This window comes from Dinoponera quadriceps, unplaced genomic scaffold (assembly GCF_001313825.1).
Source record: "Dinoponera quadriceps isolate SergipeBrazil2010 unplaced genomic scaffold, ASM131382v1 scaffold4009, whole genome shotgun sequence".
NCBI lineage: Eukaryota > Metazoa > Arthropoda > Insecta > Hymenoptera > Formicidae > Dinoponera > Dinoponera quadriceps.
The window spans coordinates 702,584-730,243 of record NW_014557992.1 but is presented as its reverse complement, the minus strand read 5'-3'; the positions used below and the strand labels follow the sequence as shown (position 1 = coordinate 730,243).

Here is a 27,660-nt window from a genome sequence, read left to right as displayed (position 1 = left end):
TCCGCGCGACAATTAGACAAGTACACGCGTGACTGTCTATACGAAAATTGCGGGAAACGCACGAGTGTCTCGCAAGAGCGACAGGAGTTCGCTTGTATCGAGAGGAAACGAAGCTATCTATACTACTTGATAGAATATAATTTCGCCGGTGACGACGCATCCGCGGACTTTGCCGACTCCGTCGGATATCTTTCGAACGTGTCGAGAGCAGCAGAAAAGAAAGTTTGCGCTCCCCCGCGGGCTGTGTTATCACCTGCCAATTTATCGCGCTAAAGCGGTGACCTCTGTCTGCTCATCACTTTTTTCCCTCTCGCGTGTCCGTGCAAACTGTCGCAATAAAACGGCTCGTAAACCCGCGCGAATATCTGTCGTTGGCTTGTCAGACTCTTCACGGCGGCGCCCACGCTCGTCCGCCGAATGGGGATTTTCTGTTGTTCGTTGCGTGCACGCTTTTATACACACACACGCACATACGGCGACAACGGGCGCAGTGTAGCTTTGACATCGCTCCGTTGCGTTTTGTTGCGAATATAATCTCGCGACCGTAAAAATGGTTAATGTAATGAGACAGGTAATAGCAAATAGCCAACCGGTGCTGGGCGGATTTAAATTTCCGCCCGCTCTCGCGCGATTATACAGTGTCGGGTAATTTTTGAAGAGAAAAAAAAAGAGAAAAAAGAAAAAGAAGAAAAATCGCCAATATGAGGCGATATCGCAAGACGGTCTTAGACCTCCGCTGATGCGTGTTCCGTTTAACATTTTTATGATACGCTCGAAATTCTAACGACGAGACCCGAGTCGAAATTTCTGATCTACATTAACTTTGCAAATTCCGTCGAACTTGAAAGACCAATGAAAAATTTCGAGATATAATATTAAACAAGCTATTATTGTCCTATCTTAATGATAATAACTGAGTAGTTACTGTCGCCGTTTTTTTCATGTTGAAGTTAAAAAAAATATATTTAAGAATTATTTAATATTTTCTATTATATCGAGTCTGCATGTAATTTGTATTATTAATTTCAATCAGTGATGCATTAATTATTATTCAGCCGTACAATATGAAAGATAAGCAAATATTAAATTATCTAATAAGGATAATGGTGTATGAATAGATAAAATGCAGCAAAGTTTTATTCTCATAATCTCCTTTTTTGGCGTTGGAAGTCTCGATGGAGTTAGGAACTTTTAAAAGAGCTGATAAAGAAGAAGCTGTTAAAGTGGAGGTAATAGTTATGTGCCCAATAATAATGTTTGCCAATAGTATTTAAATTTGAATGCCGTACAAATAACAAAGTTAAACAGAAACAAAAAAAGCGTTTGGCAGATGTAAGCAAGCACGTTCGCAGCCCATTACTAGACGCAAAAACCAGTACTGAAGTTTACATTAGATTCTAAAGCCGCTATTGATAGGGTTGTGAATTATTTAAGATCTTTGGTTAAGAACATAATTATAGATTCATATTCATGAACCGTTATTCACCATGGCTGTTTGGATCAATATTTCTTATATGTAATAATATAATAAGTAAAAGTACAGGAATTACGAATAATCGGTGATTAACCCTTTGCACTCGAGGGCTCCGGAGCGGAGCCATTTAAAATTTGTCTTCAAACTCGAGGACTCTGCTATGGAGACAATGCAAATAACTTTCAGTTCATAACATAAGAACAAAGACAAATCGTAAAAACTATTGTGTATAGGATATTCCGCTCTTGCTATTTGCATTTGAGTTTGAAGAGTTTGAAGACGAATTTTAAATGGCTCCGCTCCGGAGCCCTCGAGTGCAAAGGGTTAATAAAGTTGCAATTATTTTTCAAATAATAAGGGACTATTCGGAAAAATGCGTAGCGCACAAAAGTATGTTTGACCATCTTGAAGGTCAGGAATGTTTTAATTGTTGTAATCGCACAGAGTTTAATGATGGACGGTTATTGATTGATGGGAGGGAATAATTTTGCTTTCCTTATCGTTTGTTTTGTTTGTTCTCGCGAGTCGTCTACTTTTTCGTGGCCGACTGTTACGTGGCATTTTGCGCAAAATATTTCGTCGGCTTTTGAAATATATAGTCGGATTCTCGGCGGCATTACGTTAATTAACACATGTTTTTTTCCGACCATATTCGTATCTACGCGAGTGTCAGTATATCTAAGGGGCATCTAGGAGAGCAAAATGTTCGATCGGAAAACCAGAACGGAGGATACCGGACACCAGGATGTAGGCAACGATATGTTACATATATTTCCAAATATATAGATATATATTCAATATTATTATAATATATATATTACATATTATTTCAACACCAATAAAAAATAAGTAAATAATGAAAAGATTATAAAAATATAAAATTAGTTGATTCACTTATCTATTACATTGAAAAACGATTTGATAATAAGTATTAAAATTTGCTGAATATTTGGTAATGAAATATTTGATTTCTGCAACCAAATAATTTAGTTCCGTGTATTGCGTATACAGTATTATATGAATAGTTCCGTATATTGTGTATTTAATATAGGGAATTAAATTATTTGATTGCAGTAATCAAATATTTCATTAGCAAATATTCAGCAAATTTTAATACTTATTATCAAATCCTTTTTTCAATGTAATTATATTTGTCCAAATTGATTTTAGCTATTTATTTAATATTTGCTTAATGCACGTATCCTACCTGCAATTAAGTTACACAATTAATGCATTGCTTATTGAAATTATGAGAATATAAATTAAAAAATGCAGACATAATATTGAGATAGTCGAATATCGTATAATCCTGAAGTTATTTTTTTTTAATAATTCAATATAGAAAAAATTAACAATATGGCTTGTGTTCCCCAAGTTCGACGAAATTTGTAGGTTTAACGTGAAACCAAAATTTTGATCCGGAAAAAGGATCTTTCTTCCGTGTACGCATTTCGATACGACATTGAAAAATATCTGTCTAATAGGAAAGCATACGATGCCAAATGTACTTAGATATATATATATATATATATATGTACATACCGATAGGAAGAGAGAGGGAACGAGGGAGCTGTCAAAGGAGATAAATTCAGACGTATGCGAATCCGGTTAGCGGCACGAATCGGCAGGTCGCATACACCAGCAGAAACGGACAAAGAGCGCGGGAGGGCATAGCGTAATGCGATAAAAGCGTCGCAGGACACAGGTAGTTGGGTGTAGGTAGGTGCAGGAAAGCGACACTGCGATAAGAGGTCGCGGAAACAGCAAGGATGATAGAGACGACGAAGAACGATGGTTCCGAAGTGCGAGCACGATGCGAGGAACAAAAAGAGGAGAAGAATGCAGGGAGGATCGACGGCGGTGGCAGGAGAAGAGCGGACAAGAAATCCCGAAATCTCCCACTAAACATGTAGTCTGTGAAAAATGACATCGGCGCGCGATAATCATCAGTTTTTAGCTGTCTGATCGAGATTTTCGCCGTCGAAAACGACTCGCGTTTTATACACTCGGAATAGAAAGATGGATTTTATTTAGAACGATATCGAGAATATTGCACAGCGTAAGTACCAACGCAGCTCACGCTCGAGGGTGTATTTTCTACTTGCGATGCAGCATATTAAGGACAAGGACGTTAAAAATGTGGCACCTCGACCCACCACCGGTGCCCGACAAAACGTGGCCAAAAGTGGACTCGCGACTTTCGCAATATCAATAAATAAGCCCCAGTCCCGTCACGTACGCGTTTTAGCCTGAAGGGAAAGGGAGGGGACGTTTCGGCTTGTATTTCGCATCACGACTCGTTCCGCGGCTACGTCGCGTTAATCTTACGGTCATCTAGACTTACACGCCAGGGGCGCATCGGATATTTCCGCGCTTTCGACTAGCATTACCCGACACCGACTGTTAAAAATTCAGAGAGTCCAAAGGTGAAAATTCTGCATTACCGCGTAAGTCCCCTCTAATATTTAACAAATTAGTGCCAGAATCCGAAATTATTAAAAAGTGTCGCGTGCGTATTTTACATAAAATATGACGATGGGGAAACTCTGGGAAATTGGCGGATTGTTTTACGGTCGGCTGGCGATTTTCCTTTTTCTTTTTTTATTTCGAGATCCCCAATCGATGGATCCCTGTCGCGATTTTTCGGCCGTCCTCGGTGCCTTAATCCGGTCCTGTTTGCACGTACGACAGGATATATATCCCCGTAGCCGAGCATTGAAAAATCGCGGTCGTCAATCTGCAGCCGTGTGAATTTTTCGGAAGAAATCAAACGTCGTCCGTGGCGACCTGACTCGAGCGACACACGAACGGAATACTAATTCCGAATGAAACAACCAGCCTAAGCTACGTACCGTTCGGACTACTGATTCCCTGAATATTGAAGCAATCAATAGAACGCAAATACTCCATTTGAAGGGAAGGAAAGTGAGACGACGACCGAGCCCGTGCGGTTCCGCGGGGCTACTTAGCGTCTGAGAAATTGCGGGATGTCCAGAATCCTCCGATCGCATTAGCGATCTTTTGTTTGACATCAATTTCCCCCTAGTGACATTAAGCGATTCCTTTTGTGTGATTTCCGCAAATTGCGTTAAGCGGCTCCATTAATCCGAGGTAAGCAAATACTTTTCCGCGGGGCACGTTTTGACGGGAACGAATCGCGATGTCCCGGAATTAATCGCCGCCTCTACGACGGATCCTAATGGGATCAGATTAATTATGACATTTAGCGTCTTCGCGTAGGGAGGATACGAGCGGGAAAGAAAACCAAGCGAGTAGGTGGAGAGGCTTCACGGCGCCGTCGGGCGGCGTCCTTTAGACGAAACGTAGTCCTGCTGGTGACGAATGCAAGGCAAATAAGGTAGGTGGAAGAGAGAGAGAGAGAGAGAGAGGAGCGTGAGAGAGAGAATGGTGGAAGTTTAATGCCCCGGGTCCTTGGCAGTCGAAATAAATTAAACACGGTCTTACACCGCTCGGCTCCACTCGCCCGGCACTTCGGCTGCTGTTGCTGCTACTGCTGCTGTTGGTGCTGCTGGTGATGGTGGTAGTGGTGGTGGTGGTGTTGCTGGCGGTGTTGGTGGTGGTGCCAGTGCCTGAGTATCCCGAATTTCGCGTCTTCGTCTCCGTGGATATTTATTCAACATCCTCACGCCGGGCTCCTTTCGCCAGCATCTTCGCCTCTCTCGCAGCTTCCGACGCCCTTGTAAATTAATAAGGCCGGGCAAACACGCAAAGGAAGGAACCCCGCCCCATCGTCGCGGACCCTCGCACAGAATTAACGAAAAACGAGGCTAAATGCATATATATATATATCTCTCTCTCTCTCTCTTGCTCACGAAAAAGTACGTGCAAACATCTCGCCATGGTGCGACCTTTAAGGTCACCTTCATTTATTCACAGCTGAACTCCCGACCGACTCGTCGCGCCGCACCTCACGCCGTATCCTTGGGAAAGAGAATTTCGTCGTCGCGCTCGCGCGAAAAGAGAGTCCGCTGATAAATATTAGCTATCGCAGACCGCGGTTCGAATATATTTACGAAAATTCCCCGAGATTTCGCAGGAAGACTAGTCACGTAGTATCGCGCCGCTGTGCCGCCGTTCGTAAGAACGTAGAGTTCTCTAATATTGGCATTGAAATATTCATATTCACAATATCAGATTTTTTCCCTCGACGCATAGGAATTCGCTGTCGAAAAAGTTGCGGGGGAGCGGGAGGACATTTATTCCCCCTTCGCCCGTAATTTCCCGAGCACAAATGGAGGGCCTCGGCACGAAGGGTGGTGTGCGCGCGGTTACTCGAACTGGATGATTAAATTCCCAAAAGCAGAGTGGGTGTGCCATCGCGACGATTCGACGTCTCCTCGAAGCGCAGACAGACACGACGGTGTACGCCGGTGGAGGACCTCTGTGGTAGCTGTAGCTTGTAGGTTGCAGAGGCCTCGAAGATGCAGCCGAACGTAACTACCCTAATCCCCGAGAAGTCGATGCGTCGAGGTTAACGAAGCGCCCCATACAACGGATGCCCTAAATCGAGTTACCTCCCGTTCCGTATAATTTCTCAATTTCGTCATTACGGCAAGGTCGTGCGCCACTTCGCTGTCTAATCAAGCTAGTTTTCCACTCGTCGGATCATCGATAAAATAATTGCGACCGACTTGCAAACTGACTACGTCATTAGGAAACTGGGCGAGTCGACAGAGATGCTGTGGTAATTCCGAGCGGTTCGTTCGTTTACGTCATTCGTTATATCGATTGCCGGCGAGGAGCTGAGGAGCAGGAAGAACTCGAAGAGGAAGAAGAAGCGGATCCCGAAAAAAGATAGGAAGATATGCTCGGAGCGTATAATTGAGCGCAGTCTGGTTTCACGCGCGCGCGGCCGAGCTAAATATACGATCGGAAATGTAGAATCCGCTGGCCGCAGTGTGTACCATCGGAATGCATGTACTCCTTGCAAGCCCGTGTCTGTGAATACGTGTAAAGCATAGGAGAGAAACGCCCGTCGACAAATATTTAAACGCACGCAGAGGCAATAATTACACAATGACAAGGATGTAGTCTTGCCGCGTGATTGCAGTAGTCTAGAGTCAATAACCGCGCGAGTAAACAGTGTTCTTGAAGACTACGACGACTTATGAAACGAAAATACGCGGAAAAACAGTCGTTCGCAAATAATATATGAAAATTAATGTTAGGCTTTGAAAATTCGAAATTTTTATGGCAAATTTCAAATATTATAATAATAATAACATTATTGGTCGCTGCAAGCAGAAAAAGATATTATTCAAGACTATGAAGACTCCATCACGCACGGAAAAAAAGTTTAAATGAATTTACCAAACAAAGAATAAATCAAACGCGTTTTGGTTGAAGGAAACGGAATTTCTGATTCTTATGGCACAGATTTGATTTGATTTTTATGACAAAAATTTTCTTATAATCAGAAATCCTGTTTTCCTCAACCAAAACGCGTTTGATTTATTCATTGTTTGGTAAATTCGACCAAACTTTTTCCGTGCACCAAAAGATATTTCTATATTACTTATTACCACATAAAAAGAGAAGGATATAAAACAGTAATTTCTAGTGTATCGAACGTTCTTACTAGATGACAAAAATATTTTCCCTCCAGGAGGTATAATCGAGGCAAACATAATTTATACGCGTATCACGCACACACGAGCGCGGTTCTTTTCCTGAGCTTAATTTGTTACACGAACAACGCGCGATGATCGTTTCATATTGCGCGCTCCGCTCTTTATTCATCTTTCCGTAGCGGCAAAAATTTCGAACGGTATTCATGCGTTGCAAATGAAGTAACAAGCACGCCATCGGAAACCATTTAGGTATCGCTCGAGCGACCGCACTCCTGAAATACCAAGAATAATAGTCCATCGAAAATCAATTACCGGCCCTCGCGCGTTCTCCTCTGCGTTCTCCTCTGCGTCGTTTAAAGGATTGCATTCATTATCCGTTGTGGGAATCGCGCGGCGAAATGCCCGCGGTGATCGTGCAAACTGTCCCATCGTATCAATCGTACGATCGATGATTTATGTCAACCGCGTTACAATAATTTCGTTGACTTAAAAACACCGTGCGAAGGAGGAGCGAGAGAGGAAGAACGTCGCCGGCAAGATCGAGCGAAAACCGTAATGATAAAATGCGAATCAGGTGCCGCGGGTCCGCTTTTCGTTTCACGCACACTTGAACAGCCCTATAAAACCGACGTCGTTAAATTCTGCGTTTGCCGAAAGTCGTCGTTGTCGTTGTCCGCGCGCGAAATGCCTCGTATACGATCCACGTTAAAAATACAACTCGCGTTCGCAACGTACGCTATTTATTGTCCCCGCTGCTGCATTGCTCGCACAACGAGCATTGTCCTTTACAGCCGTGAGTGCGCGTATCCACGTCCTTTCGTCCCTATTTATTTCTCTCTCTTTCTCTCCCGTCGCGTTTCTGCCCCCACGCACGTACGCGGAACGTCGGTAGGGCATGGAAGAAAAAAAAGGAAAATTGCGAAATCTTGGTATGCAACTGCGGGTGGTTTAAATGCTATACGCAAATCTTATGAGCGCACTTCGCAGACACGACCCGTGGCAAACTCCCGATGCACGTGAGGACACTCATGTCACGTCTTGGAATTTTTCCGGCGACACCATAGTATATATACCGTTGTTTATGACCTAGAGAGGGAGAGAGAGAGAGAGAGATGATACAAGGGTTTTAAATCGCCTGGGAATATCACACGATGTGACATTAGTGCGCTCGAAAGCCGCCGCTCTGACACCTCGCAATTACTTTTCGAGTCACGCCACGATAGCGACAAAAAATGATTTTAATATATCATTATGGCGTGTAACTAAAACATACCTGGTATTCTTCACGTGAACAACTACAAATTGCGAATTAACATATTACGGACCGCTAAGAAATCTGTAAGACATACGCCTGGGACCGCACGTTTTTCGGCAAACTGCACGTTACTAAAATCGTCATAACATTTTTATTGATGAAGCAATGTGTGTCAAATTTTCAGAAATTGTAAATTGGGCCCCATTTTAAGTATTATTGAAAAAAAAATTATGTTTCTTAATCATTATCATAACTTTTTTTACTTGAAAATACATTTTTACGAATTTTTTAAAAATTGTAAAATAGGATGCATTTCAGGTATTATTAAAAAAATTGTTTTTTAATAATTATCATAACATTTTTATTTAAAAATCAATTTTAAACCAAAGTTCCTAATACTTTTCTGACACATTGTTGACCGGCAATTTTACTTAGAATTTATCTCATGTCATCGGCTATTATTTCGTAATTGGATGTGGAAGTGAAACAATATAAATAAACTTCAATAAATTTTATTTAATATTTAACTTTTAATATTTCTTTTTGGTATGATAAACGGTGTAGCAATCACCTACGTGTAATGGTACACAACAGGTTTTGCAAATGTATTTTGTTTCAATCGCGCAAATGTATCTTGCATCGATCACGAGTTTACTCGTGGCCGGTCAGCAACGTTTGAGCAGGAAGACACGAGTTAACTCGTGACCGGTCAACAATGTGTTAACAACGTTTATTTGACCGATTGTACTCGGAAAATCAGCCGGTTGTCAAATAATCCCTCCGACCTCATCAGACGCGAAGAAGCCTCGCTTTCCAACGCGCCTGGTTTCGTGTTGTTGTGACACTCCCAAGTGAAGATACCAATTACGTCAGATCGCGTTGATCGCGATCCCGCATGGCGCGACGCCGAGCAGCGGCGGATCAGCTGATCGTCGTCACGTGCTATGCGCGTACCCGACCTAGCCTTACTACGCGCGCGTGCCCTGACCTACCGCTAGGCGCTTGTTAATGGACGCGTCGTGGAGTGTTCGAAACGACAAAGCACAGCGAAAAATCGACGTAGAGACGTAACATCAAAGCGTAAGATCAGGATATCCTTCGTTATCGTATTCGTTTGTACTGTATCGCAAATATTTTCGTCGTATGACACGCGAAATGTGCATAAATACGTGTTTGCAGTACCGCTCTTTCTTTTTTAATTAAAGACTCGATCGTGAACAAGAGACGGCAAGCTTCTCGTGACTCGTTCGCTCGTTGCGAGGAAATCCGTCGCCGATAAGACACAAGGAAACCGTTTGCGTTGAATCCTTTACTCGCGTTTCAATAAACCCTCTCGAGAATTCTAACTTGGTACGCTAATATTATTGCTCCCGTCAATGGAGGCTTAAGGAGTCGAGATTACGAAACATCGTCACGACTTTCGGGAATCCGTAATGTCGGTGCGGAGCTGCACAGTTCTGGTTTCACGTTTAATATTATAAGCCGGGATTACGTACTTAGACTTCGTCGGCAAACGCGCTTTCCACGCGCGTTGTATACGGTTAACGAGACGGGGGAGAAGGGGGGCAAGAAGGGAGTAAGATTTTGCCGTAAGTTACTGCGAAAAAGGCTCTCCTCTTCGTGCGACTTACGAGCTATTGCACGAGAGCGTGTTCGCAAAAGGAGATCATGAGCGGGGAAAAGCGACTGCAAGTGTCGAGTTTTGTGAACGAGCAGACGTCTGAAAAGCTCTCTCTCTCTCTTTTCCTTCGTCGTCAAGTAGACAACACGGGGAAAATTACTTCGCCCGTTATGTTGTCGGAAAAGTAATTAACGTATTCGTCGCAAAACAGTCGAGCATGACTCGCTTGCGCGCGCGCGCGCATCCCCCCGTCCCCGGTATCGTTGGGAAGTTTGCTAATTTCGCGCACTTCGTAGTGCGTAATCAAACGGAAGCGTTATCGACCGCGGCGTACTATCACGCGTTTCCGTATTATACCCCCAAAGGCAACGTGCAAAACGCGCTAAATAATTCATCGCAGAAGCTGCGATCGTCATTTCAGGAGACAGCGGGATCCCCAGGGCCGAGACAGCGGGGGCCCTTCTATCTAACGACTCGATAACATCGCGGGCGAATGTTCCGCGCGAACGAGCCGGAACAAGAATTTAGCGCCGGAGGCTGTCGGAGATGTAGGACCACCGAACTATAGAATATTGCGGGGCCGGAATTACGCCGGCAACGAGATTTCAATGCGAGCGGCTAAATGAAATACCTAAGTTAATTACCGTACCGCTAATCGAGTTCTTCTTTGTACTACTAATTATAATCTAGCATGAGGTATAATATAGGAAGGAATAAAATTTACCGCCTTTTGTCGGATGATATTGCTACATTGTTACGTCGTTCTTACGATACGCGAAGCATTCATTTTTTTTTTTTTCAAAAATATGGCCCGAGTAGAATGTTTTTCAATCATAATGTGAGACTCGCCTGTATCTTGATTCTCGCAAAACTTGCGGAGCTCGATTTATTTTTTGGTATTTTTTTGTATTCATTCGTGTAATTCCCAATAAATATGTTATGATTTCATTTGATAACAATTTCCTGTGCATGTGTGTGTGACTGGAGGTTGCAAATTTTACAATAAATAAAATGTCCAACCAATTTCGTTGTGAATATTAAGGAGAAAATACAATCAATTTCGTAAATCAAACATATAACAAATGGATATGTAAAAATATATGCAAGATATTCTAATAATATTATTTCAATAAACATGTATAATTTTGTACAATTTACGATAAAATGCGCAATGAGTGCATCTCAATGCAAATCGCTGCAAATTACAAAGGATCTCGCCTTTTATCCTTTAATTCCAGATCCATTAATCGTCGAGAGCTTAATAGAGCGCGATTATTGTATCGCGAGAACGCCGGATAATCGCGTATAAATAAGCAATTAATCATGCAGGGACTAATGAATAAATTTACTCACCGGACTATACTCAGTGGTGTCGCTTCGCTAGCATCGGCCCGTCGTCGGCTTTCGGCCGGAACTGTACCGCTTCAACTTCCATCGAGAGCTCACCACTCACGTGAATACGAACATCGGGAAACGCCACGAATTTCGATCGTGCATGACGATTAACATGTTACCACGATCGCACGGCAGATTCCGCGGAACTTGCGACGCATTTTTATGTGCGGAATGCACTTTTGACGGGAAAAAAAATGCAAATAACACGGAGCAACTTTACTGCGACTTCTATCCGATCCGACCGGCGCGAAACTAACTGACGATGACGGATACGCGCATGCTATTGGTCAATTTGAGTTTGAGCTGTATTCAGGCCTAAACTCGGTAAGATCAGGCGATATAATATAACCTCAACATCGTAAATATGCATGAAGGAAATATCATCAAATTTATGAATAACATGACGTGAAATGCGAAATATCAGAGAGACATGTCAGAAATATAGAATTTCATGTTAAAATCTCCGTTAATTACCTGAATACCCCCTTAATTAACTCCCTTAATTAACATTCTTCGCACAAAATTCTTGTCTTTCGTGCGATCATAAGGACGATCTAAATATACACCTTTTCGTTACGATAAATCTGCTTCATGATTACGTTTTATCGTAAGTATGATGCAGATAGTGACACAACAGTATGATGCAGAAAGGACGAAAATAGAACGGTAATGACCGTGGGAAAAATAAGCTACCAAATAAAAGAGGAAAGGAGAAAGAAAGAAAGAAAGAAAGAAAGAGAGAGAGAGAGAGAGAGACGCAACAGGAATGCGAAAGAAAGAAGGAGACGCTCGACCGGGATAGGTGAAAGAGAATCGTCGGTGCATTTGAGAGTTAAATGGACCGTAGATAAAATAAACAGGGACGGGAAAGAAATTTCCAGTCGTCGCACTCGCGCGTCGTAAGAAGTCGCGCGCTACCACGGAGAAAGGGAATTTCGAATAATACTTTTTGTCCCATCTCACGCCACCCACACCCTTCACCCCCTCTCTCTCCCTCCCTCCCTCCGTCTTTCTATTTCTCCACCCTCGCTCTATTCTGCGTCGCGAGTGAATACTTCCGAAGAATTTTCCGCGACGCGGTCTCGCTAGTACCCCGAAGGAAATCTCTTAACGCGATCAAAGTTTTCCTCGAGAAAATCCTTCGAGAAGTCTCATCCGGAGTTCAAAGGTAAACCTTTTATCTGAGACCTCCAATATGGAAGCCTCTCTCTCTCGCCTCCGCTACGACATTTCATTCGGTCTCTTCTCTCCTCGGCTCCTTTCGTCGTGCCGAGGCACTCGTAAAGGAACTACGCTTCTTTCGCGTCTGTATCGTCATTGTCTCCGCGCGACGCCCGTGAATTCGAACGAGCCGAACGACGTACTTACGAAGCCAATCATATCACATTTTAAGTATTATGCTAAGCAGATTTTGAGGTCGAGAGGGCGACCGACACACTCGGGGGATGAAAACTGAGGATTTAAACCGATTCAGATCTCGACGGAGATATACGAAAATAATATCCCCGTGCTCGTTCCGGACGATAAGAGTAGTTTCAGACACGTCGTTTTGAATCCCCGCGAGAGGCTTAGAAGGGACAACCGCGCGAATTGAGCGATTTTTTCTTTCTGACCTAAAAAATAGAGAAGTCAAACTGAAAGCGCGAGGGGCGTGCAACCCTCGATATAATCAGCAAATCGGGTCGTATAAGCGGCGATAAAGCTGACTGCTTCAAAATAATAAGATAGAAGAAAACGGTAAAAAAATGAAGAATAATGCTGGGAGGGGCGACTGCTTGGATAAGTGGAGTGGTGAAGGGACTATCGATTGAATGAAGATTGATATTCTCGCCCGTTCTCTTCTTCCCTTCTTCCCTTGTACCTCGAAACACAACGAAGCCGGCTGCGTACAAAACTCGTGTATATTTCCAATACCTGTAGAGATACAAAAGCGCGCGTATCGCGCAAGGCTCAGGGTGCTACGGGTGTGTGCGACAGCAGTTTCAATGCTGCGAATTTAAGTCGTGGAAACACACCGCCTTCCAGCTTATTTTGACGTAAGGCTACATGGATCTTCGACCATACTTCTTCGATCACACTTTCCTATTTATCCTAATTAGATTAACACTTTACGAACCGACCACGTTTCTGCATTTCATGTTGTAGACGAGGAATTCTGGGAAAGCACTTCCAACCGGAAATTTAACGATCCGTTTCCCGAAGAGCCACACGCGTTCTCGTACACCGCTCAGTTCGTAAAATGTCAACATCATTGCCATATCAAACTAACGTATGCCTGTGAACGAGACTATGTTATATGGAATTATATGGATATACATAATATATAAGTATCGGAGGAAACAACAAACGAAGGAATGAAAAATTGTATGTAAGAACTAACGAACCAATCTCGTATATTCACTCGAAAGTGAAAGTCTACTATTGAAGATATACAAGGTGCTTGTTAATTAACGTTCACTATTTACATAGCGTTATTCCTCATAAAAATTTCAGTCGAAAAGTTCCGAACGAAAATGTCGAAACGTCAGTAGTTTTACGAAATACAAGCGATTGGAAGAACAAGGCTTTTCGCAAACTATGTTTCGGACGACCGAGTAGATTTTCTTTAATTTCCAGCGGATTTTACTTTAACGGAATTTTAATTTAGGGTCTAGCTAAAAAGACAAGTTGAAAGTTAGAAAGTCGCCATAAATAATGACTTCTTTCGACAAAATTACTTTCTCGATTCAATTTTTCATGAACAATTACGTCATTTAAATAGTGGGCGTTAATTGACAAATATCCTGCATAAAATGTACCTACACTTATATAGCTGTAAATTCTACTATAATACTAATTATATATTATTACATTACACAGTGCATTTATAATAAATAAACCTGTAAATCGAGGAAAAATTCATGAAGATTTCTACGACAAGACATACTGCGTGATATATACATACATTATCAATCGTTAAAAAAATACTAATTCTGAATTCTTATGAATACCGTCTTCAAATTCGCTTAATATGACGGCCACAGCTTGTCGTAATATCTAAGTACTGTCAAGTATAAAAACTTCAGTCATATAAATAAATTACATTAAATCCTTGTTTGCGGAACTACAGTATCTATGAGATTTATAATAAATATAATACATTTTTAATATTATCCTATTTTATAACAGAAAAAAATTAATTTTTAAACGTAAATCATAACAAATATAATAATCTCTCGACTGTCATCACATGTAAATCTACACGTAGTTCGGAGTAAACGCAATCATTTTCACAAGGCAAGGATTCAATGTGTGAGCGTTTCTCGTAATACGACCGTAAGTAGAATTATCTATATGCTAAATGACAATCTCATACGTGATTAATAATCGAGACTCTTTGGTAAGCTTCTATGGCAGCTCGTTTCTCTACCAACGCGGGGACGTTGCCGGCACAGCTTGCTGGTTAAGTAAGGAAGGTCCGCTACACGTGGCAGAGTAAGAGAGACTTCTTTAACACTGGAAACTTAAAGAAAATAAAACACTCGTTTCTCCAATCGAGATATCTTACCTCCAAGCGATAAGAGGCGCCAATCGTTCGGTCAATCTTTGGTAATTTCTCTCCAACTCTCGCTGATAGTCCCGCTGATCGGGACCGATTAGATTCTTGTTACGTCGCAGAGCGTCGAGACATTTCTTCTGGAAATCCTTGAAGCACAAGCGAAGCTTGTGCTGCAGTCTGTCCGGCTGTACGTTCTGTTCACGCAAACCCGATAGAAACACGACCGCCACCTCGGCGGGTCCTTGATTAACAGTCGTGCCGATGCATCCTTGAAGAACCATCTGCAGCATCTTTGCGTCGGGTGGCTCCTGAGCGGTCGCGGCAGCCACCTAATTAAGACACACAGGCAAACGTATTGCGTTGTGCCTATAATGAACTTTGAAAACGATTTATAAAAATTATTCAGAAGGAATACCTCGGCGGTCTTTTTCTGTATGTCCTCGATCGCCACTTCGATGGGAGTGAGAACTATCTGCTTCCGGGCAACAACTCGAATCCTGGTCTTCAGATACGGGAAATGTGTCGCCACCGTCAATATCGTCTTCCGTTTGAACTGTTCGCGCAGCTCGCCGTGAGCCTTGCCACCGGGCGTGAAAGGCGTCGCGTAAACGAATCGTTCTGAAAGCAACATCGTGACAACGAGCGAGAGTTTACAAAATCGCGCTTATATATCGAAAAGCACTTACTTATGTTGAAGTTGCGATGGAAAACGGTGGGTCTGTGCCGGAACTCGTGCGGTTCGAAGTACGGTTCCACGTAAGTGATCTGAACGTACGCCTTGTCCGGCTCCAATTTGCTGGGGTCCACGGGATTCGAGTCTTTTATTATGACTATATTCTCCGCGCCGAATCTCTCGGCGTAAAAGTTCTCAAGTCTCGAAAATATCTCCGGGAGTTTCGTCAGAGTCGGCTCTTTGTACACGAATTCTTCGCCAGCGAGATCACCGAATCTCGCACCGTAGAAGCCGACCCTGAAGTACGTCCCGAAGACACGTTTGCCGGCCAACTGTTCCACGCGTGTGTACGCCTCGTGAAGTTTTCTGAAAATCCACAGTGTGGTATTTTATGTCAACCTATGGTGAAACCGTCTCTCGTCATCGTCTGAGCGACGTTTGCATTTCTTTACCCATGAATGTTAGCCAATTTCTTATAGTCGTGCGCGGCTTCAGCTATCGGCAACAACACTCTGTAGACATCAGGAATGGCTTCGTACATGCCGGCTGCGTGAAAAGAGCTAGCCGCGTGCTCCAACAGTCCCGCCAAGCCGCTCTCCGAAAAATCGGGACCTAAACAAAGTCCTTCTTCTCTTCTGGCCAACACATCGTCGCCTACAGCGCTCTCCTCTAGGGCGTTCGGCGTCACAGCGTTCAAAGCGACGGCTCCTACCGGCCGCCCACCACCACCGGGCTCCAGCAAATGCAGATATTCCGCAACTAAAGCAGCACTGTGCACCAAACACATCGCTGCTTCCGTGTGATTTTTCCGCTCCATGTGCTGCTGCGCCATGTTTGCAAGCCAAGTCAATCGCAAATCCGGCGAACCTTGGTAGCCTTTGGCGATTCTGTAAACAAAATTTCATATTTCATAAATCTATATATATTTGAGGTAAATTTAATATTTCTCTATTTAATAAATGATTTATAGCGTACATAAGATGTCTGTCACTAAGTGGAACATCATAAACTTGTATAGATTAGACTATTCTGAGTAAAAAAAAAGTCTTTTACCATTTTACAAATAACCACGCAAACTTTTGAATCATTAATTAAAGAACCCTTTATATAGCCATTTTCAATAATCAATGATTCAAAATTTGGTATGATTTGGAACTTTTATGTTCACATCGACCTAATCTACAAGTATATAACGGACGCCTCATTTAGCGACATACACACACCTGTATATTTTTAAGTAGAAGTAAAATTGTTATTGCAATCTTACCTGTACATTAAATCCAACAACATCTCGGGATCTTCTTGGAACTCCTTCATCTTGACGGTATCAGAGAGGATCATATGAAGATTAAACAGCAGATCCTTCACTTGCTCTGGGAAGCTCGTGTCTGCAAGCTCCGTGTCTCTCTCGGCGTACACCAATACCGTTTTCAGCGCTCTGCGCAGCGCTCCCTCGCTAGGAGCTCTGCCTCTGCCGACGAGCGCGGACAAGGACGTCGTAACTTGCATCTTGACGCGTGCGAAGTTCTGCAAAAGAGAAACATCAAATTAAAGCAACTCGTCGCCCGCGATAATCACGCCGAGAACTTACATTTCCAATTTCGAAGTTCTGTCGCATCAGTAAGTACAAACTCGCAGCTGCGTGACTCCTGACGGCGCTCAATGGCGAGCTACATCGAGTGAGCAGCGTCAAGCATAAATCCCCGCAGCGTTCGCTTTCCTCATCGAACAAGGCGCTGTGATATTTGAAAACCAGAGCTCGCTGTGTATTGAACATGTGCTGCAGTACCGACGTGCTTTGGTTTCTAGCCAGCGCCCTCAGTAATACTTTCAACACCGCTCCGACAACCGCACCTAAATGGTCGCAAACGTGTCGCAGCTTATCCGATTTATCGCGTCTAAGCGTGAAATGAAGAATTCATAGATACCTCCACCGCCATCGGCCTGAACCACAGATTCTAAAGTATCCAGCACGACGAGAGAAGCCTCAGCCGCTAAAGCTCCTTCTATATGAGCGTCTTGCTCGACGGCTCTTCCCTCCGGCTGCTCGCAGGACCTTGAAGTATCGAATTAAATTGAATTACAGTTTTAATCATGTTAATTAATCGATTGTATCTTAAAATAAATAAATGAAGAGTTGAGTAAACAAGCCTATAAGAGTTGAGCCGTTGGAAATAAGTGCGCAAGGATAAAGAAACGTCCAACTTGTAGAATTGACAAAATTGCATTTACAGATGTTTCGTATGAATAAATTTATATGTACACTTTGATTAAAAAGCGGAACGAACTCAATAGCACAATAAAACATTAACAATTTCATTATAAAATATTTTTCTGCAGTTATTAATTTTAATAGCAAACTTACCTGTACGGCATTTGGTCCTTGCGCCATCTTAGCTTGTCGCCGGTCACTCTCTCCTTCCTCCGCAGCATCATCTCGCTTCTGGCACTTCCCTGACCGAGGATCACGTCTTCCAATCGCGATCGGATATCGCTGGTAGCGGCGGCTTGAGGCGGCAGCCTCTTCAGCGCTTTTTTGCCCTTATATTCAAAGGCTGCGGTGGCGATATTCAGCACTTGAAGCAAACTTAGGATGCGTCTTGCGCTCAATTCAGAGCACCACTGAGCCAACGCGGTTCGCTCCAGGCCCTTAAGTACCCACAAGACGCACATTAAGAGGTGTCGAGTGGCTTCGGAGCTCAAGGACACTCGACATTGATTGCCCGCGGTGTCCGCCGACGCTCCGCCGGCGATAGCCAAGGCTACAGACTGCGTGATCGACCCGGACTCGTCCGGGTAGACGCTCTTGTCCTTAGAGTCCCAGTGATAAAGCTGCGGCAAGGCATCCATCAGGATACTCAGCAACGGTAGATACAGCGCGGCGACTCTGGCCTTCGCCGCTGGGTCCGAGTATCGTGGATCGGCGTCGTGGCAGCTCATCAGATGCCGCACGGTGCCGATCGCCTTGTTCTGCAGCATCGGGTTTGGCACCTCCAAGGTGTTCGCCAAGTCGGACAGAACGATGCCGACTAAAAAGTGCTGCTGCCTGAATTCCTGACTGAGTTCCGAGAATCTCGCTCTGTCTCCGGGCACCAGGGTGGAAATCAGACTGCCGGAACTGCCGGTCGACGGGCTGGGCGACGCCGGGGCTGATCCCGACGTGTAGCCCGTGCCGAACGGCAGGTTCAGCGCTACGTAGTGCTCGTGCGAGCACACCGTCCTCACGAGATCGAGTTTCAGGGCGAACAACGCCGCCGAGTCGGGAATGTGCATCGACGCGTCCGACAGCGAGCAGCAGGCGACGCGTATGAGCGACAATACGAATCCCCTGTCCATGACGGACAGCAGGTCCGACAGGAAATTGCCGAGGCTCGATATCAGGTTGGACGCGACGCGAGTCTCCTTGCCGCAGCGTGTCGTCACCTCGGTGGTCAGCGCGGCGGTGAGAGTCGTGATGTCGTCGCAGAACTGCGGCGAGAAGCGCAGTTTCCGCGGCGCCTCCAAGCTGTTCAGCTCCGACAGCGTGACGACCATCGAGCGCATTATCAGCTCCAGGAAGAACCAGGAGTGCGTTATCGCCAGTTCACGCGCCTGGCCTGTGGACACGACCCAGTGTAGCGCGAGCTCCTCGTGCAGGAGCCTCCTGGTGGGCTGGCTGTTGATCGAAGGGGACTCCTGCCGCATCGACGCGGTTCTGTCCAGCCCTCTCGAGTGGATCTCCATTTCCAAGTCTTCCAGAGGCAAATCCGGGTTGCTCTGCGCCCGCACCACGCCCGCGCCGTGAGACATGCTCGGCAAGGAGCACTGGTACGCGATGTAAGTAGCCAAGAGCGCGTGTCTCCCGTGCGCGTCCAACTGGCCGTCGGGCAAGTTGGTGATGTTTCGCACGAGCAAACCCAACGCCTCGAAAATCGTAGCGGCGACATTCAGCGACTGAGACGGCAACGTCGGCGGCCGCACCAGAAGAGACAACAGTTGATCCAGTAACTGGGGCAGAGATCGCACCAGGGCGGAGTGCGAGGCGCGCGCTAATTCGAGCAGCGCCGATTTCAGCTCGGATTCCATGCCGGCTTCGCCGATGCGAGGCGGCACTTGACCGGTCTCCAGGAAACCACACAGTGATAGAAATCTGTGATGCGAAAATTGTACCGGCTCTTGCGTTATTTTGCAATGAACGTTCCCCGTAAGCAAGAAACATTAAATCAGTCTTTTGAAACGTTAATTGTATAAACATTTTATAAACATCTTGACATCATATTTTATAAATGTTTTTAAATTGTTATTTCATAATATAATATTCGTAAATATTAAAATCATAATGTAGAAATATTGCTTTGATATTTGAGTCAAACATTGTTAATGTGACGTAATAACTGATAAGAAATGAGATTTAAAAAAAAATGCCCGAGCAACCAGAAAATTCATAATTGCGCTACTTGAGATGGATTGATTCTGTACAAAAAGTAACGAACTTTCGCATCTTACCTGTCGATATACTTGTCTTGCGGATGAACGCTGGAAACAGGTTCCAAAATGACGGTGAAAACTCCTCGGTGAGCATCCACCCATCGAGTACCTGGCAGGAGGACATCGGGTGCGATGTAGGAATAGTTGGCCGGTGGCGGGTCCAACATAGCGGGCAAGCTGAATTCGCCCGATTGGAGATGTCCGTCTCTCAGAAGCGGCAGCCACTGCAAAGGATTCCAATAGTGTATCTTTAACGATTAAATTTTCTGATTTTACCTCTATCACTTTTCTAAATTCTCCATTGAAACTTACCGTGTACGCGACTGCTGTCTCAACATTCGGTTGTTCGGCTTTCTTCTGGCAGCTGATGTGATAGAAGGTGAACAGTAGGTGATGTTTAGCGCTTAGATCCGCGGGAAGTCTCATCTTCACTTCGTCGTAGAAGTTCGGATTCTTGTTGTGATAAGACACAGATGTAAAGTATTCGTGCGTCATTTCAGGACACGACGATCTGCCGAAGATAGCGGTGAGCGCGTCCGCTTCCTGTTCACCGCCCATAAGCTGAATTCTCACGGCGATGTTACGCGCTGAGCCAGTTCTGGAGCTGAAATTCGCTTCCTAAAAATGAGAGATGATAATAAGGATGGTAAGGACACGTTAACGAACGAGAATGGATATTCGATCGTTTATTTCACGGGGCCACGTACCTTGGGATAAAGATACAAGAGATTGCGGTACGTCAAGTCTGGCGAAACAACCTCGCTCGGGAATTCGAGTATCTCCTTGACCGGTCGACTTTTCTCGTCCGGATACGGCACTAATCTCCTGAGATCGGGATCCAGACACCTGGGCAGCTCTTCGGGTCTAGGACTGAGATCCAGCTTCAATATTCCCGGCAAGCACTTTAATCGTTTGAGATTCGAGCCAGGTCTTCGCAGTTCAACCAAGAGCTTGTAGAGATCTTCGTCGCGAAGTCGCTCACTTTCCTGCTTGAAGAAGCTCGAGACGGTCAAAGTGATGGGTCTGCAAGAGCATTGAGATAATATCTAATCTGTTTGATATATCTTTTCAAATAAATCATATACGAACCTGAAACTGTCGAGACAGTTGGCGAAATCGTCCGGGGACCAACTGCGTCTCTTGTCCGAACTTCGTCGTTCCAAGGAGCCTCGTCGCGTCGGCGGTTCCACTTTCTTCCGCCATTGTTCCAGACCGCCCGACTTCCTGTCCAAGGATCCGGCACTGCCGGTGCTGTCCGCGTCGCCGCCGCCCCCTATCACGCCGGACAGGTGAATCGCGGTCCATGCGAGAGGCATCCTATAACGACCTAAGCGTTCGCACGCAGCGGCAGCGGCGGCTCTCACCTGCGGAATGGACGGATGGGGCGATCGTTATAAAAAAATCATCGAAAAATGCCGTATAATGCTGATGATGTTACCTTGTCTTTGTTTTTATCCTCACGCACATATGGCTCGGCGCATTCCGAAATATCGCCCTGCAATACTTTCTCCAGCCGCACGACGAGGAACAAGTCGGGGCTGGGTTTACTGATGCTCAGAACGCAGCTTCTGGCTAAGGTGCTGGCATCGCTGTAAGCAATGTGTCCTCCGAGCATTCTCTTCAAGCCCTCGGAGTTCATGTCGACGTAGAAATTTTCCGACACCTGAGATACAATTTGCATTTGTGGTACTACGCACTTTCAAAGCTGCAATTATTAATTAAGTATGGCGGATGGTATATACTTTTTTCTTTTCTTTGGCGTCGTACAACGCGAGGCTCGCGAATATCGGCTCCACTTCCAGTTCTAACTTCAGTTGCAGACATTTCACGAGAACTTTGTGAGCAAACGGTTCCGTAGGCTCGGGGGCAACTCCGATCTCTTGCCATTCGTCGTCCGGAGATGTCGGTGGAGCGTAAAGCGGGAATAAAGCTTCCTGAAAACAGAGTTCATTTGATGAAAAATCAAGTTTACAAGTTCGCGATCTTCTACCTGTCGATCCTCCAGTCTCTTTTGCTCGTTCATCTGATCGATGGTCTCCAGGCAGACACGATCCAATAAACTCGGCAGAAGCGGATCGTGTTGCGAATGTCGCAAATCAAGACTCGCCCAGGATCCTCTCGGAGTGTCTCCGCAGTTGGACAGATCATCTTCTTCGTTTGGTGACCCACAGCCATTTGTATCTTCTTGATCTACCTGATTGAGTAAATTTCCCTTTATTTGCTTAAACTGTTCCTCACAAAAGAGAAATTTCTTCTGCAGCTTTAAATACCTCGAAATCTTGTCTAGGTGTGTCCTGGAGCAATCTGTCTCTGGCTATTGGTGAGATTCTTCCCTTGTATCTGCGATTTATTACAACCCAATCTGACGTAAAGCTCTCGATGCATCTTTTCACATAAGGAGACACGATGTCTCTGAAAAGCAGATAATTAAGTGAAAAATATATATTTGATTTTGAATAAACAATTGCAGCAAATCAATCGTGTTTCTTACAATGACTCATGTGGAACTATCGGCTCTTCTGTTCGAATCTTCCGTTTTATGACTCTCATTTCAACATCCCCTGGCGGAAAATCCAGTACTGGCTTCAAGGGATCACGATCCAGCACTGATTGATGCTGTGCTAAGAACTCTTCATAATCAAGTGGCTCTAATACTTCACACAAAGACATCTGCAAAAGCACCGAGTATTACTTATCTCAAGATTCTCTACCTTCAATTCTCCCTTTGAAGAATCTACATACTGTGGAAGAAAATCCTGATATACTGCTACCACTTTTGGATAAATCACGAGAATAAGAAGTAGAAGTGGCAATCTGCCGCCTCACATCAGCGGCATGTTGCTTACTTAATTTGTGAGCAAATGCACGTTGGACCGAAGACATTATAAATGTCCCGGTAAAATATTCTGTGGATGAAATTCTGCAACAGAATACATATAGCCGTCTTGTTAAATAATTTAAATTTAAAAATCATCTGTCAGATATTAATACAAATGTTTCCAACAAGTGCTTTTACTTTTACAAGTACTTGTCAAAATTTACTAAAATTTTACATTTGTTTTCACAGTCATTATGGAAATTAAACGTTGTTTTTTTATATAGAAAAGTTTTAAAATAAACGCAATATTTTCAATTCTTCAACACTTTTAAGCATATAAATTTTTGCCTATCAATGATTTAATTTAGAAATAATTGTATGTTTGTTTAATGTGTGTAATAAGTTATTATAATAATATTAAAAATAGAAACAAAGATAATTAGAAAGTAATGATTAACATTCATAGGATGTGAGAGTCGATTCGAAATGGAGCAGAAAACATAACCGTACTAAATAAAAGTGAATTGAGAAATACGTATTGCGATGAGGATTTGTACTTACGTTAACACGAATTCATCGAAGCAAGGAGAAATAAAAACGATCAAGTTTCACCAGCGAGAACCCTAGATTTCTTTAAAATTATTGTCGAACCTTGACGCGTTTGACGCGATCTTTGACGTTTCCAAGTAGAGATGGACGATGATCGACCGATGAAACGATGCCCTATTCTTCTTCTCTTAAAGGATGAATTATCATCTCAATGATTTCAAATTTGACTAGTTTCTATATCGACAGCTTATAATTCCATCCATTCCAGAATTTTTATCTCCCACCCACTGTTTAATTATATGACTGCAAAATAAAAAGTTTTCCCGACCAATCATGGAGCCGAGTTGCGATCTCGATTTGTCTCCGCTACGTGCCGCCACCCGTTTCTTTCTCATGAAGAATCGAGGTTGTGATATAACTCATCAATAAAGCAGACGCACTTTATATTTTCAAGTGATAAACTCGACGACAGACGCATTTATGTTCTCATGTTGTTTGATTCAGTGACAGCTGTAAATGATGGGCAGAGTAGGCGTATCTCTCTCCCTTCGTGAAAAATGCCCACTTATCTGCAATGATCATGAGCGACGGTAATTTCGAGTCAGAGCGGTGGAGCTCGCTATGATCGAAGAATTTTATAAATAATCTTACGAACATGTGTCCGGCACTCTTGGAGAACGAGGAGCGATGTTTGGGTGGCATGACTTTCTTCGCACAGAGTCACCCGGTGGAAGTGTGCGGTAGCAACGGTCTGCCACTCACTCCAAATTCTATAACAATTTATGGGAAGTCGCAATTTTTGAAGACCATTTACCATCCGCATCTTTCTCTTTATCTCGATATAATCAGAAGCAAGCATGGTAAGAAGTCTCAGTTCAAATACACAGACACAAGCTTGGATATTTATTTACATACCATATAACTTAATTCCGCACATACTTTTAGAGAGAATAGTGGTCGTTGCGGAGTACAGCGGTGATCCTTTGAATACCAAGCAAGATCTCAGCACAGAAGAGATTGCCAAGATATCCTTTCAGTGTCTCTTAGGATTGCAGCACATGAACGAACTCGATCTGGTGCATAGACACTTGAGTCCAGATAATATTTTGATCAAGACAAACGGCGATGTACAGCTTTACAATTATGGATTGTACTATATGACAGACGGAGGGAAAAATGTGTCTTTCCCAATCGGGTATCTTCAAATATCCCTTTTCTTTGATGACGATTTGAACGAATTTACTTACTTGAAGAAAGCTTACATGAAATATTTTCTTATCAGTTCTCCAAAGTATACGGCGCCAGAAGTATTTTTGAATCCTAGTTCAAGTGGCGTTAAGGTAGATTCCTGGTCTCTGGGAATGATCGTAGCAGAGCAGTTGTTAGGACAGCCTATTTGGCCTGGTGTCAAATTGTCCCAATGCTTGAGGAAAGTTCTGAGCTTAATATTGTGCGACACCAGCATATTCGAACGTCTTGCCAGAGAAAATAATTGTTTCCAAGCTTACGAAGTATGGATTTGTATCTACATATTATCTGTTTGCGTCGCAATGTTACATACCTCATTTTGTATCATGCAGAAGCTATCAAAGGATCTGAGGGAATTCGTCGATTCCTGCCTGCAAATACATCCTACGAAGCGTAAAACTCCCGAAGAACTGTTAGAACTGTCGATATTCGCGGAGCATTTAACGAGAAACGCCCAGGAGAGGGAAGAAAATCTTTACAAAAATATAATAGTTAGGAAAATGGACGAGCTGTATTACCTGTGGCAATTGGCCGGCGGGGACATTACTGTAGATCTGAAGAAACAGGGTCTCATCAGATCGAGGCCGCCTATTTTATCCATTCCCAAGTAATTCCGCAAACGTCTCTCTGTGAATGTAATGTGATAGGGACAAATTATATTCAATGTGATTACATCGGTTGTTCGAAATTCTCCTTGTATTTCAGCTTAGTCATACTGCTGGGCCAAATGTTCGGCCAGAGAGATACCGCTAGTCTACTCGACGTAAGGGTCGTGAAGGTTCCTATAGAGACCCTTCGCCAACGTCTGGCTCACATTCCGTACATAGCAAATTATCCTTGGTTGACGGACCAGTGAGTGAATTTATCCTCTTTGTTTTGTATCGCTTATTTCGATATTGTAGAACAATTGCACAGATACCATTCATATGTGTACGCCGATGCAGGCTTTTCTTTTATAATATAATACTGCGTTGCAGAATGCGAGTTCAGGCGCAGGAAGACCTGACGAACGCCGCGTCCCAGTTGCCGTTGATTATACGGGAGCGCGACACCGAGTATCAGTTTTACCGGTTGGTCCTGTACGACCGGCTCTTACAAGTGTATCCGCTCACTCAGGATGCGATTATCGAGGAGGCGCACAAGGACATACCGCCGCCGGTGCGGGGCGCCGTGTGGGCTGCTTTGCTCGGTATCACCGGCGACCTGCAGAAGCGTTACGACATGATCGACAAGGAAACGCCCACACACACCGACCGACAGGTATGACCGGTGTGCGCAATACATTCGACACGTAAATGCATCTCGCCAATGATTTGTCAGATAGAGGTGGATATACCGAGGTGTCATCAATACAGCGAGCTGCTGTCGTCCGGCGCCGGACACGAGCGACTGCAACGATTACTCAAGGCTTGGGTCAGGAACAATCCGCACTATGTGTACTGGCAGGGACTCGATTCGCTGACCGCGCCCTTCCTTTACCTGAATTTTAACAACGAAGGTGAGTCGGCTGGTTGAAACGCGCGTTTGCATCTCGTGACTCGTCGCGTGTATCATTGCAGCTCGCGCGTTCGGGTGTCTCTCTGCTTTCATACCGAAGTATCTGCACAAGTTCTTCTTGAAAGACAACTCGGCGGTGATACAGGAATATCTGGGGAAGTTCTCTCAGATCATAGCGTTCCACGATCCCCAATTGGCGAATCATCTGAAGTCCATTAATTTTGTACCGGAACTGTTCGCTATACCGTGGTTCTTGACGATGTTTTCACGTGAGTTTGTCACCGTAGACATATAACTTCAGCATACGTCGCGTTTATCGCGCCGCTGGAAAGAGCTATTCGTGTTTTAGACGTGTTTCCACTGCACAAGATATTGCATCTGTGGGATAAGTTATTGTTGGGAGACTCGTCGTTTCCTCTCTTGGTCGGACTGGCGATACTGAAGCAGCTGCGAGACTCGCTGCTGATGTCTGGTTTCAACGAGTGCATCCTCTTGTTCTCCGATCTGCCCGAGATCGACATAGAGCTGTGCGTTAAAGACTCCATGACGATGTATCAGAACACACCGGCTAGCATCACGTACAGAAAGCATCAGTATAACACGACAAAGGTATGAACTTCATTCCGGCACATCTGACGCACTTTTGAAATATCGATCTATTCGCAGGATGCAAATTGGACCGAGCCCGAGGTGGGGACCGAGAAAATGCCACGGATAAGCGTCGACGATTTCCTAAATCTCCACAACAACTCGCCGAGCAAGGTGATAGTGGTCGACGTACGCAGTAATATACAGTAAGTACTCGCGTAAAATTTATACCGAAATAAATACGTATCCTTAATAAATTATCTGTAATTCATATATTATTGATGAATTAGATGTAATTTATAAATTATACTTATAAATTAATAATGTAAATATATAAATTTAATTTACAAATTTATGTATAAATTTTATATAATAAATTGTATTTAATTTATACGCCAATATAAAGACTTGTTCCCAAATTGACGAGATCTCTGTCCTTCGACAGGTTCGAAAGAGGTGCTATTCTTAACAGTATTAATATCCCGTTTACGAGTGTGCAACTTTCTCAGACTCACATCGACACGCTCGGACCGCATGCGAAGCCACTGACGGACAACAAGAGCAGCGTTGTCGTGATTATCGGACCGCACGATCAAAATAACGCGCTGGTACGTACATAGCAGGTAGATCGAGAATGGTGAAAGAGAGATCTGTTCTAACGAGTTCATCCGACAGTTTGCAGATTTCCTGGTAAAATGCGGTGTCGTGGGAGTCTGCTCTCTGCAAGGCGGCATTAACGCGTTACGTTCCAAAGCTCCGAATATCATAGTACCTGCGCGTTAGTTGAGAGAGTCACGAATCTAAGAATGACGTTACTGTACATAATGCTCTCAGACTTACTCCGTCGTTGATAAAGTCCAATCGATATTACGTGTGACACCTGTAAAACTTGTACAACAGGCTGTAAAATTTTGCGATAAAATAATTCATGAGCGAATGAGCGTGG

General features: G+C 44.0%; 2 protein-coding genes across 2 annotated transcripts; one reads left to right on the top strand and one right to left on the bottom strand.

Annotated features, from left to right (window-relative positions):
• Nucleotides 1-13,226: 13,226 nt before the first annotated feature.
• LOC106749588 (dedicator of cytokinesis protein 7) lies at nt 13,227-23,706 on the bottom strand. Its single transcript, XM_014629221.1, has 20 exons — nt 23,394-23,706; nt 22,757-22,934; nt 22,506-22,684; nt 22,285-22,426; nt 22,005-22,208; nt 21,757-21,948; nt 21,453-21,677; nt 21,104-21,378; nt 20,722-21,037; nt 20,327-20,632; nt 20,033-20,238; nt 17,913-19,676; nt 17,476-17,603; nt 17,139-17,401; nt 16,815-17,074; nt 16,000-16,434; nt 15,561-15,913; nt 15,290-15,492; nt 14,884-15,203; nt 13,227-14,796 (listed from the first exon to the last, which is right to left on the bottom strand). The coding sequence occupies exons 2-20, from the start codon at nt 22,895-22,897 to the stop codon at nt 14,742-14,744; spliced, it is 5,967 nt and encodes a 1,988-aa protein (XP_014484707.1). The 5' UTR covers nt 22,898-22,934; nt 23,394-23,706; the 3' UTR covers nt 13,227-14,741.
• Nucleotides 23,707-23,750: 44 nt separating this feature from the next.
• Nucleotides 23,751-27,651, top strand: LOC106749586 (TBC domain-containing protein kinase-like protein). The gene is made up of 12 exons (XM_014629216.1): nt 23,751-24,241; nt 24,327-24,576; nt 24,664-24,892; nt 24,962-25,236; nt 25,335-25,481; nt 25,607-25,889; nt 25,950-26,127; nt 26,189-26,395; nt 26,476-26,735; nt 26,793-26,920; nt 27,160-27,322; nt 27,390-27,651. Exons 1-12 carry the CDS (start codon nt 24,037-24,039, stop codon nt 27,495-27,497), a joined length of 2,433 nt encoding a protein of 810 aa, XP_014484702.1. The 5' UTR covers nt 23,751-24,036; the 3' UTR covers nt 27,498-27,651.
• Nucleotides 27,652-27,660: the final 9 nt, after the last annotated feature.